This window comes from Liolophura sinensis, chromosome 2 (assembly GCF_032854445.1).
Source record: "Liolophura sinensis isolate JHLJ2023 chromosome 2, CUHK_Ljap_v2, whole genome shotgun sequence".
In the NCBI taxonomy this organism is placed as follows: Eukaryota; Metazoa; Mollusca; class Polyplacophora; order Chitonida; family Chitonidae; genus Liolophura; species Liolophura sinensis.
In genome coordinates this window covers 21,530,621-21,542,811 of record NC_088296.1, presented here as the reverse complement: position 1 = coordinate 21,542,811, position 12,191 = coordinate 21,530,621, and the positions used below count along the sequence as shown (strand labels likewise).

At 40.9% G+C, this 12,191-nt stretch overlaps 1 protein-coding gene across 1 annotated transcript; it reads left to right on the top strand.

The window, feature by feature from the left end:
* The first annotated feature begins 3,240 nt into the window (after positions 1 to 3,240).
* LOC135463135 (collagen alpha-2(VI) chain-like) lies at positions 3,241 to 11,451 on the top strand. The gene is made up of 6 exons (XM_064740452.1): positions 3,241 to 3,335; positions 3,866 to 3,955; positions 5,435 to 5,518; positions 6,305 to 6,370; positions 7,330 to 7,400; positions 10,052 to 11,451. Exons 1-6 carry the CDS (start codon positions 3,242 to 3,244, stop codon positions 10,235 to 10,237), a joined length of 591 nt encoding a protein of 196 aa, XP_064596522.1. The 5' UTR covers position 3,241; the 3' UTR covers positions 10,238 to 11,451.
* Positions 11,452 to 12,191: the final 740 nt, after the last annotated feature.

Genomic DNA, 12,191 nt, shown 5'->3' with positions numbered 1-12,191 from the left:
TAAAACGTCTACCCATGCTGGATTCCCCTCCGACTGTGTGTGGGAAGGTCTCCCATCAACTTGAGGATGGTCTTGGGTTTCCCTGGAGCCTTGCTCGGTGTCCTTCCACCATAATGCCGGTTGCCTTCGTGAAAAAAGTGAAATATTCTTGTGTACGGGCTAAAACACCAAATAAATAAAGAAATAAACAAATAAAGAAATAAATATTTTTATATACTATGTAGCAACAGCTGCATGACTGGCGTCTTCTTTATGCCAGTACGCAGATTTCGAGATGGGGTGTTACGACAACGTCCCACTGTCACATGACGTCGTCGCTTTATGGCACGGTAGGATTTGTGTGCCAACAGAATATAGAAAACTCATTAAGCAAGATCAGATCATTCTTAAATGTTCTTGGTTGGTTTGTGTGCCAACGTTATTGCAAAAATAATTGTATTTTCCAGAAGTTTTATGTTAAAAGATAGCCAAATAGCCACGTCATTTTTTACTCATCACCCTGTAGGAATGACCTGACTGCGTGTTGTGAAGTTTGTTACAAAATGTTTGACATGGTATGGTTTACTTAACGTTGTGCTGCCATCTTACACTAACAGACGTATATTGTTTGACTGATGATGTGGTTTATTCTCTTGTTGCAGCAAATTATACGTAATGTATAACAAGCATATACTATTAATTCAACATAAAGATTCTATTAGATTCACAAGATACTATGTTGAATATTCTATTGAATATGTATTGAAATTATTGCGTTATTATAACACAATACATTCTGGCATTATTTAGACGATATTTATTTAGTGTACATACTAGTCATTTCAGGCAAACAAAGAAACTGGAAGTTCGTCAGGGAGAAATGGATTCTACTTAATATCCTACATTAACCCGGCAGCTGTTATAGTGTCACAGCTATACGGATATTAGCACCATTGTACAGTTGATATCACGAATACCCCGTCATATAGCATCTCTGCTGTTAAGAGGCCACGGACCAAAACGTATTTTCCATTCACTTTCATCTAAATGTTCGGCCTCAAAGCACTGTCTCTAAATCTTCAAGCCCCGAAGCTGCTGTTGTTAAAGTGAAAAAAAAAATTGAGTATGGAGTAAATACCAGTCATATAAATATGAGCCCCGAAAGTTCCGGCCATGATAATCGTCGTCCCCTGAGACAACTCCACACAAATTCCAAATAGGTGCTGAGCGATGAGAAACTGATATATTGTGGTCAAACCCATCAAGTCATATGCCAGTGAAATAGGACTATTCACTACTTTTGTCTCGCGTGCAAGCGTACCATTTCCCGCCATAAATATATACCTAGATTGAAACTTTGATGCCTCTGTTACACAATGATACTAATAAACAAGCATAAAAACGGAAATGAATATATTTATATATATATATATATATATATATATATATATATATATATATATATATATATATATATATATATAGCCACGAACAAGAGCGTTGTCGACTACTTATTGTCAACAAAATCCCGAGAGTGGACAAAATCTCTTTCTAAAGCTGGGTTTGAACCCACACCACGTGTGTTCCAACGATTGAAAGAAAGGCGTGTGTAACCACTAACCCACTCTATATAAGGAAATAAATTTATGTGACTGGTGTCTTACGCCGAACTCAAGAATATTTCACTTATAAACGAGGAAACCACACAAAAGCCAGAGAAATCATCCTACATTAACACACTAGCCGGTAGGCCACGGATGCCGTTGTGTTAGCAAATATTTATTTATTTATTTGATTGGTGTTTTACGCCGTAGTCAAAAATAGTTGACTTTTACGATGATGATCAGCATTATCTGGAAGGAAACCCGGGCAAAATCCAAGACCATCCGCAGGTTGCTAAATGATCTTCCCACGTACAGACGGAGACGAAGCCAGCATGAGCTCCACTTGAGATCACAGCGATCGCACTGGTGAGAGGCTGCCGGTTCATTAAGCCACGCTGGCGTGCTATCCACATCGTTCACGGAGGCCCCTGTGTAAGGCAATGTAAACTGTATGGGTGGATTCTATTTCAGCATGATCTTCCGGGTGACAGCTGACATTGGCAGCATGTCAGTGAATCATACGATCGAGTTACATTTGTCGACAACGTCACCTTCTCAGCTGTTCCTTCACTCGGTTAGAGTAGCGCTCGAGTGCTGAGGTTCGAGACAAGGGTCCAGTTTCACAAAACTTCAGAAAACCTTTTAGTTAGGGCAAAGCTTTTATATATTTAGATGAAATACATTGTCTATGATTTGACACGATAGGATGATGTAATTACTGCTAAACTCTTCTGCTATTTAAAATAAAGTTATGTAATTAGGTTGTCTAAGGTATAAGTTGTACATATTGTACATATTATTTAACCCGTCCCCCTCCGTAGAGACCCTCGAAGTCGTTGTTCGGACGATTTGTTTTGAACCAATAAGGTCATGTAATCGTATCCATTGACGTCAAGGGTAAAATGGTTCTGGACTAATTAGTGGAATAGTGTTCCTAGCAGTAACTTATATGAAGCACCAATAAAACTGAAGGCTTGTCTATTTTCAAAATCTGAGAATAAAACTATGGTTTCAAATATTGTCAAGGAAATAAACAATACAACGTGTTTGTAAAACATCCACCTCGCACCAGTCTAAACCGAGGAATAATCAGCTGTACAAGGCTAAAAGGTATTAAATCATAGAAATATATCTGACTTTTTTGCTTGTGTCTTAACATACTCCCAACATCGCATGTGCCGCTCACTTTACCTGTGGAGCCCGTGAGACGTACATAAACTTGGTAAGATTTAGCCTCACCTGCAGGTGTCCACGCGCGGAACTATTTAATCAGCATTCATCAAACAAATTGTTTCAGGTTTACCTCAGAATCATGTTTTACCTTGGTTAAAGTAAACATATGCGTATAATGTATTATTAGAGACAGAGCTTTTCGTGTTTTCTGACATCACAATCTGCCTTATTAGGGTGACCTTGGTGAACTTGGCGTTGTTCAAGATTTATGAACAAAATTGGGCAGTGATGTAAAGCGAATGCAGAGAGCGGCTCATTTGCTATAAGATATATGGTATCTGAAACTCCTTCTACTACATGTTTGCGTTATCATCAACATGGCGCACATTTGTCTCCGAGTTTATGTTTCAATCTCGGAGCCTTAATCACCCACCGGGAGTTCCGAATGTGATCAATTGCTTACGAAGACAATGGGAAACGAGATTATGAAGATGGGGTCATCACTTCACGCCACTATCTTGTTATTTTTATTCGTAGTGAGTCAGTTGACTGACACTGGTGCCGAATGCCCGCCGGACGGTAAGGACACTCATTCACTCAAAATGACCTGTTGATTCAGTCGATTGATTATTTTACTGATCGAATGATTGTTAAATGATGGGGAATTTCCGAAGCTTGTAACCTAACTTGTCAGGTTAGTAGGCTTGGGTCGTAAATCGGTTCACTGAATTAGGCGTTGAATAAAGGGATATGCAGTATGATATAAGTAATAATACCTTATTCTGTTTCGGAGGGGGGGGGGGGGTGGGGGGGGGGTGGTCGGGCCTCCTTGGCTTAGTTGGTTAGAGCGCTAACGCAGCGTTATGACCCAGGAGCCTCTCACCAATGCAGTTGCTGTAGATTGAAGTCCACCTCATGCTGGCTTCCTCCCCGACTGGACGTGGAAAGGTCTACCAGCAGGTCTGTCTGCGGATGGTCGAGGGTTTCCCCCAGGCTCTGTCCGATTTCCTCCCACCATAATGCTGGCCGCTGTCGTACGGGTGAAATATTCTTGAGAACGGCGTAAAACACCAATCAAAGCAAATAAATAAATAAATATTCTGTCTCAGACGTCTCCAAAGTCTTGCAAAAAATTCAAAAACTTGAGAAGAGGCTCTTTGAGCAGCTGACCACAGTGAAACAACTGAGAACTCCAAGCGGTAATGTGTTTTCTTTTCAACATTAGTCAGCTTCAAGGCCTACATGTGTCTCTCTCACCCCTACCTGTCTGTCTATCTGTGTGTATTGGCCTGTCGGTCTGCCTGTCTGTCTATATATCTATATGTCTGTCTGTCTGTTTGTCGGACATCCTGTTGGTCGGTTTATCTGCATGTTGTATATGTGTGTCTGTCTGTTTGTCAGTCAGCCGGCTGGTCGGTCTATCTCCATGTGTATATATGTGTTTGTCTGCATGTTTATCGGTCAGCCGACTAGTCAGTCCATCAACGCCGGTATATGTGTGTTTGTCTGTCTGTTTGTCGGTCAGCAGGCTACTTGGTCCATCAACATGTGCATATGTGTGTTTGTCTGTCTGTTTGTCGGTCAGCCGGCTGGTCGGTCCATCAACATGTGTATATGTATGTTTGTCTGTTTGTCGGTTAGCAGGCTACTTGGTCCATCAACATGTGTATATGCGTGTGTGTCTGTCTGTTTGTCGGTCAGCCGGCTGGTCGGTCTATCTCCATGTGTATATATGTGTTTGTCTGTCTGTTTGTCGGTCAGCCGACTGGTCGGTCTATCTGCCTGTGTATATGTGTGTTTCTCTGTCTGTTTGTCGGTCAGCCGGCTAGTCGGTCCATCAACATGTGTATATGCGTGTTTGTCTGTCTGTTTGTCGGTCAGCAGGCTACTTGGTCCATCAACATGTGTATATGCGTGTGTGTCTGTCTGTTTGTCGGTCAGCCGACTGGTCAGTCTATCTCCATGTGTATATGGGTGTTTGTCTGTCTGTTTGTCGGCCAGCCGGCTGGTCGGTCTATCTGCATGTGTATATGTGTGTTTGTCTGTCTGTTTGTCGGTCAGCCGGCTAGTCGGCCCATCAACATGTGTATATGCGTGTGTGTCTGTCTGTTTGTCGGTCAGCCGACTGGTCAGTCTATCTCCATGTGTATATGTGTGTTTGTCTGTCTGTTTGTCGGCCAGCCGGCTGGTCGGTCTATCTGCATGTGTATATGTGTGTTTGTCTGTCTGTTTGTCGGTCAGCCGGCTAGTCGGCCCATCAACATGTGTATATATATGTTTGTCTGACTGTTTGTCGGTCAGCCGGCTGGTCGGTCTGTCTGCATGTATATATATATATATATATGTGTGTGTGTCTGTCCGCCTGTTTCTCTACTGTTCGGAAAATTCTTCACAACCTGTATTTAACGTGTAATTTGCTTAACTAGAGGCCATGATAGTTAGATCATCTTTGTTGCTGCTATTTTGAATTTATCCTTTATGTGCGCAAGGAAATATGTGCAAAATTAACTCAATCATTTTTCTTAGTTAATTCTAATTAAAGATCTTTTGTACTTCAATAAATTATTTACCTTGTATTTTTTATCCTTATCATGGCAGAAAGAGGTTAGTACATGTGTTTTTAACAGTGTGACATGTCCTTAGTTTCCGATGTACATCTTCCAAGTATCCTCTTATAGGCCTGTTTGGATCAAACCAGTGCTCTTCTGGGCCTAAGGGTCCGCCTGGAAAACCCGGTGACCCAGGACCCGTTGGGCCCAATGGTAAGTAGATACATGATTCCAGGAATATGCAAACTAAACGGAGATTAAGCGACGGCCCCTCCTCACCAACGCCTTACAAATGGTCGGAGAGTACACATAAAGATCAATTTACAATTAGATAATATATAGTTTTACATTTATTTCCCCTAACTGACTTTATGTGTGTGCGAATGTTTGCTTGTGGTTTCACGTCGTAAATAACAAATTGTCAATTGTATGACGACGAGGGGTCACTAGATGTCTGTACATATAATCTGTCTTCTTGTGGCGAGCGAGTCCATGCTACAAAAGACTACCGCCACTGAATTGTCATGCCGATGACACCTGGCATGTCACCTAGCTCTGTCACATAATACTGACACCAGGCCAACCATTCATGTTTCCTTGCTCTAACCTCTCAGTGATGGGAATCTAGCGAGGTAGCAACAAGTGTCATTTTTAACTTTCTGACTCGACACAGGTTTGATCCTAGGTTTCCCGACCTCGAGGCGGACGCTCTAGACATTAAGCCACCAAAGTGGTCTCCTGAGTTTGCATATATATAAATGGTCTCACTAAGATTTTCCATATTTTCACAAAAGTATAAAGCCATAATCATGCATTCCATTTGTAAACTGGACCGCAACTGAATATGTACACGTAAAGCATTTTGGAGAATGTTGTAAAATTCCAATTAAAAAAAAAGAATAGATGTATGAACGGGTACTTTGCAACTGGCCTTTGACCTCACGGCTTTCCCGCGTCATCGAGGTTGATAGGTTTAAATGTTTGTTTTTTCCGTTTCAGGTCAGGACGGGCCCGTGGGGATGAAGGGTCGACGGGGTGACCCCTGTATCCCGGGACCCCCAGCGTGTAAGTGACTTCAGGCTAAACTTTATAGAACCATGTACAAGACCGGGACAATATATTTGTCAGCGCTTTGGTTGACTGATTGATTGATTGACTAGTTAACTGACTGACTGTCTGACTGATGGACGAAGTGATTAACTGATTACGCGATTGACTGACTGCGAGACTGACTGACGGACGGACGGAGTAATTAACTGATTACCTGCCTAACTCACTCACTGACTAATTGACAGACCTTTCCAAATTGCCAATCGAGAACACGCAAGTGACCAATCGTAAGCAGTGTTGTTGCAAGTAGTTCAAACGGATGCCCCACACATTAGTTACAAATGTTAAAACTTTCTTTGACGTCATGACGTCACAATTGAATTCGACGGGGAATGAAAAGTAACGTTGTTACGAGAAAGGGTGGTGAAACGTTGGATGTGTTGAATCCAACCATTGGTGTTTATCAGCACTGAAAAATGACCTTCCTTTAAATGGAAGCAGAAAATATTCAGTGAGCAGAGTTTTCAAACTCTTTGTAGATAATGAAGGTTTTACCGTTAATCAACTATTTATTTTTCTTTCCTTTTCGCTAGTCTGCAAGTGTATATCAAAATTAAGGCCAAACGAGAAAAAAAAGTACAATACAATAATTGTAGAAATAACACAAATTTTTACTGCTAAACTACATCTATCCTGCTTAAACAATGGTCAGAAACAAAAGTCAACAGTTTTACTGCGTTTGATCTAACTGTTGTTATTTTATTCTCCATGTTTTCTCATTGTTGTATATTCTCACGGAACGCCATTGTGTGATTTAATTCAGAAATTGCATTGCTTAAGCAATAGAACCATAAGATGATTTTGTTATGTATATTTAGAAGAGAAACTTTTGAAAATGACCAATGACGTTTAGCTGAAAAATTATGTCAATATTTTGCGTTTATGATTCCAAAATATTTTCTGACAACTTGCAGATTTGTATCCAATAAAAGGGTATCGAGGAAACCCAGGTGCAAAGGGAAGAAAGGGCTACAAGGGAGACCAGGTAATATTATGGTAAAATTATATATCGAAGCTTCTAAAACTGTGCGAGAAGGATTGCCATCAACCTGTGGAAGGTCGTAGGTTTACTCCGCGCTCTGTCCAGTTTCCTCCCACCATAATGCTGGCCGCCGTCATATAAGTAAAATATTCTTGAGTATGGCATAAAACATCAGTCAAATATATAAATAAAACTGTTACTACTTTGAATTTAAGGTCTCCCAAGTTTAACATATAGGCCTATAAAATAAGGCAAAGGCATGGAGCTCACACTCTTGGGACGGTCTCTCAGCTGATGGTGGCTTGCTCCTGGGCTCAGTCCCCTTTTACGGTGTAAAACATCTTATAACTGAAAAAAAAATAATATCCCTACCACATAGATATTAAATCCAGAACAGCGACGCCAGTCCTCTTTTAGTTTACCTAAGCTAAAGTTTTATTCTAATTGTTCATGTAAAGGCCAATAGCAATTTGCACGTCTATTCAGCAGAATGTGCATGGGAGTTAACTGCAAATTTATTGGACGTCACTGACCAAGAATTACTCAAGAGGCTTTGTTTTCATCGAATTTTGTTATTTCGCAAACATGACGAGCGTCATCATTTACAATTTACCAAGAATATCAAAGGAAACATATGTAATGCTTGAAAGGTCTGAGACCAGAATTACGCAGGAGTCGCAACGTCCGCGGTAATGTAAGCGTCGAAACAGACATTCGTAGGCCTATATCTGTTGTCAACCAGAATAGACGCTCCAAGGCAATTTTCGTGAAACCCTTTTGACAAAACAACGTCCAAAACAAACCACCACAGAATAAGACAGTGCATATTTATATTAGTAGGAAGTTCGTGCAAAGAGAAGCAGACAACCAAGTGGAGATATATCTCAACCTTGTCAAATGTACTAGGCGCAAAGGTGCAAAATCTTGCTGGGAAAACGTTCGACACCACGCACATCCGGGCACTTCACTCGCCCGCAACAAATGCTAATAAATTATGTGTGGAACAGAATACTCTGTACAACATAATTAAATTGTGAACTCAAAATAGATTATGTACCTTTGACTTTATGTGGCCAACAAAATATTAATCCATTGATTTTAACAGAAAGTCTGTTCTCTGAGTGATGCTGGGATGTATTCTGTTATTCGAATTCAGTAATCTGTTATATTCAACATAATACCCTGTTAAACTAACAGAGCATTTTTGTTGAATTGATCGAGTTTGTGTATTATATTTAACACAACAATCCACTTCAATAGCAGAATCCATTCTTGTATCACTCAGACAACGTCGGCTTTCCTCACAATCAGTTATTCAGTTTATGAGATATTGCCTATTGCCTTGTCTCAATGCTACAAGACACTAAGCTCTGCACACCGACATATCTTATTCACTATTTATTTGTTTGGTATTTTTACGCCGCATTCAAAAATATTTCACTTATACAACAGCGGCCAAAAACTATGGTGGGAGGAAACCGGACAGATCCCTGGGGATACCCAAACGAGTGTGCAGATCTGCCCAGGCCACAACTGACTCTTACATCGATATAGTATTTCGAGGACAATTCAGTTATATAGACGTTTCCTAATTCAGAATGTTACGGTCGCATTGGCCTGACTTCAAGGCTGAGGCGTCACTGACATCCTGATTATTTCAAGAGAAATGCCCTCATAGATAATAGGTTCTGTTTAATCTGACGGAGAGTAACAACTTGTACCTAATATGTGATCGGCGACGGGACGACTGTCAGATAAAAATGTATCACGTGAAACTCACCTGGGATATTTCCTGAATGAGGAAGAGAAACAACTTCTGGTTCCGGCCAGAAGCTGTTAAAACCGTTTCGGAAAGAAATCCGGGACATCCCGCCTGTGAGCACAAACCTCCACTTAGGACACATTTGTGTTGTCGGTGGTGCACTTTAAAGAGAGACATACTCATTGGTCATAGTATCTCCTTCGCTCTCGCACTTCACTGGTAAAACTCATCAAATATACCAGGGTCAACCCTTCAGAGAAGAATGCAGAATGTTCCCTGGTAGGCCGCTGTAGCGAGAATGTGGGAGAGGAGATTCATGTAGAGTTAAAACTCCCCCTACGATCAAGACCAGGAAGTACCGCACCCCAAGTAATAAGAACAAAAAGCAACAACCCTATCCTCTTGCAGAGCCTTTCTCTTGTGGTCTTTCTGCTCAGTTGGGCCTGTATATACTGCACATAATACCGTGTGTAGGACAATGTTGCTGTGTATGTATGTCATTTTGAAGCCCATGGGATTGGGGTAATGTCTTACAGACACATGCATACACTAACGTACATGTAAAGTCAAATTTTCTGCTTTTTATTACCCCGAAAGCAGGGACAATGTATATTGCAGCTTAGCAAAAATGAACTGGAAACAATGCACTGATATTAGGTCCATTTATGGTTCCTATAACAAGTGACAAAGAAAACATTAAAAATTCTCTTTTAGCTCAAAACCTAATCCATCTTTGTGAGTGATGCGGTTAAAGCTTCGATAAAACTTAATTAGTACATAGCCTTACGCCTTATTTCTACCAAGGGTCTACTGGCTTTATTCTGGAAATGTCCGAGGATTCCCACTCTGATGGAACTGTCGTGAAGAAAATGAAATTTGTTTTACCCTTCAGGGCATATGCCTGTGTCAGGAGACAAAAAAACCCTGCCGGAAGTGCCCTTTTGAAGGAATTGGGGGCCGTGGTGATTTTGGCAAACCTGGGCTTAACGGTCGTCCAGGCCATATTGGAGAACCGGGACCACGCGGCGAATCCGATAAACCCTTGGACAGCGTCCCTGGACGGAGAGGGTTTCCTTAGAGAGGACAAGACTCATCTGCACAGGGGCCGCGGACTTGAGGGGTGAGGGAAGAGAACAGAGGGAGAAAGGGTGGGGTGGGGGGAGGGGAGTGGTGGAGACAGGACTGAGTATCTTCACTCCCCACTCCCATAATTAAGTTCATAAAATTACGACTTTTTTAAAGTTGTTTTACTTGTATTTTGGCATGGGTCTCATCTGATAGGGTTTAAGAACCCCTGGAATCTTCGTGTCCCCTGGATCGGCGCCTTTTGTTCTGGGATACTTCCCATTAAATCCCTATCGTAAACATTTACACCAAGTGAAGCATACCTTCATCCCCACCCCCAACAAAACCTGTTTGTAATTTCGACAAGCTGACAAAATGTACCACGTTTTGGCTTACTTAATACTTTTCTATCCACGTTGGATTTCATGTCGTAGTATGAACAGGGCGTATGGAGTTTGTATTTTTTAGCCTTTGGGGGTAAAACAGTCCTTCTGTGTCATGTGACTTGTGAAAAGTGTTAGACAACCTTTGTAGACATACATTTACCTATTACTTCTACCACTGTGTTCCACAGGCACAAATGACACGTTTTTCCTTTCCTTCTTAAGTTCACAAATGTTCAGCTCCTCAATTTTCTCCATTTTTTGTCTTTTCTAAATACCATTTGCGAACCTTTCTGCGAACGCCCATGTTAAAGTAAATGTGATCCTGCCAGAGTTGCCTAAGGTGTTTGACAGGTCACATGATACATAAGGACATTTTTTACCTTTAACGATAAAAGAGCTTGAACTCGAGCCTCCCCCATTGTATGGGCCACATTTTAGTGCCGTTCAGTGTTATTAATTGTGTATAGCATCAAATATTGTTTAGTCAAGACCTCATGTAATGTTGCTCTGTACCATTTATTTATTTAAGCATAGCATGGTTTCATTTAATAGTTTAAGTAACATCAAATCTTGTACTCGCCACGACATGACAATGTGGCGCTAAACTTCTATTATCCATTCAAATGTTTGAGGCGCTAGACCCTCTGTACAAGTAGCGTTATTTGCTTTATCTTGTCTTGTACCCTCTAAACCAAAATGCAGCATTGTTTGCTTTAATCATAGTTGGTTGGAAACACTGGTCAGCATCAAACACTGTATCATTTAGAGCAAATGCAGCTGAGCAATTTTTTTTTTATAATGTAGCATCAAATGTTACAGAAATAAACTTACTCAGCCGTATTTTAAGAAGTTCTCCGATTTTTGTCTCTAGATTTTGTCAATGTTTTATACTGGTGAGATACAACGTTGTGTTTATACAGAACGATTATAGATTCTGACCAGACCAGAAAATCAACGGCTGTGAGTACCATGGACTGAAGCAATCATTGCCACTGTTTTATATCAGTTTTCTAACAAATATCTATGTGTGTGCCGTGCAAAAGGTTTGTCACAAAGACGTCCAAATGCTTAATGTAAGTTTTCGGGATCGTGGGTCTCTTCCCACTTTGCATTCTACTGAAGAAATGTCAGTATACTGTGACCTGTCTGACTTGTTATGTCTGGTGTCTGGTCGACATGGGGTCTATTTCTCAAAGAGTTCTTCATGTTACGCCGGCCTTAAGGACCCAAACGTATACCAAAGATTATGCTGTCAGTATTCGACGTCGTAGAGATTAAGTCTGCATATTGTTTCGGCTTCCTTGAGAGACATTCCCACAGCTTGAGAGACATTCCCACAGCTTGAGAGACATTCCCACAGTTTGATAGACATTCCCGCAGTGTCATTAAACACTGGGACTGTGTTGGCAGGTAGATACAAGCCATTATAATCCTCTAAACAGATTTCTTTTTATTTCTAGAACACAAATTCATGAAAGCTTTTTGGAGCATATTGTAGGACGAGAAAAATATTTGATAATAGAAAAACTAGTGTCCATTTTATTTGATAAACTGTCCAAGTGATTTGTCCCTGGCCAACCA

Excerpts from the sequence above, each read along its gene's own strand:
- LOC135463135 (XM_064740452.1), top strand. The coding sequence starts at position 3,242 with ATGAAGATGGGGTCATCACTTCACGCCACTATCTTGTTATTTTTATTC. Across the intron at positions 3,336-3,865 it reads TGCCGAATGCCCGCCGGACG|ACGTCTCCAAAGTCTTGCAA; the intron begins GTAAGGACACTC and ends ATTCTGTCTCAG. Across the intron at positions 3,956-5,434 it reads ACAACTGAGAACTCCAAGCG|GCCTGTTTGGATCAAACCAG; the intron begins GTAATGTGTTTT and ends ATCCTCTTATAG.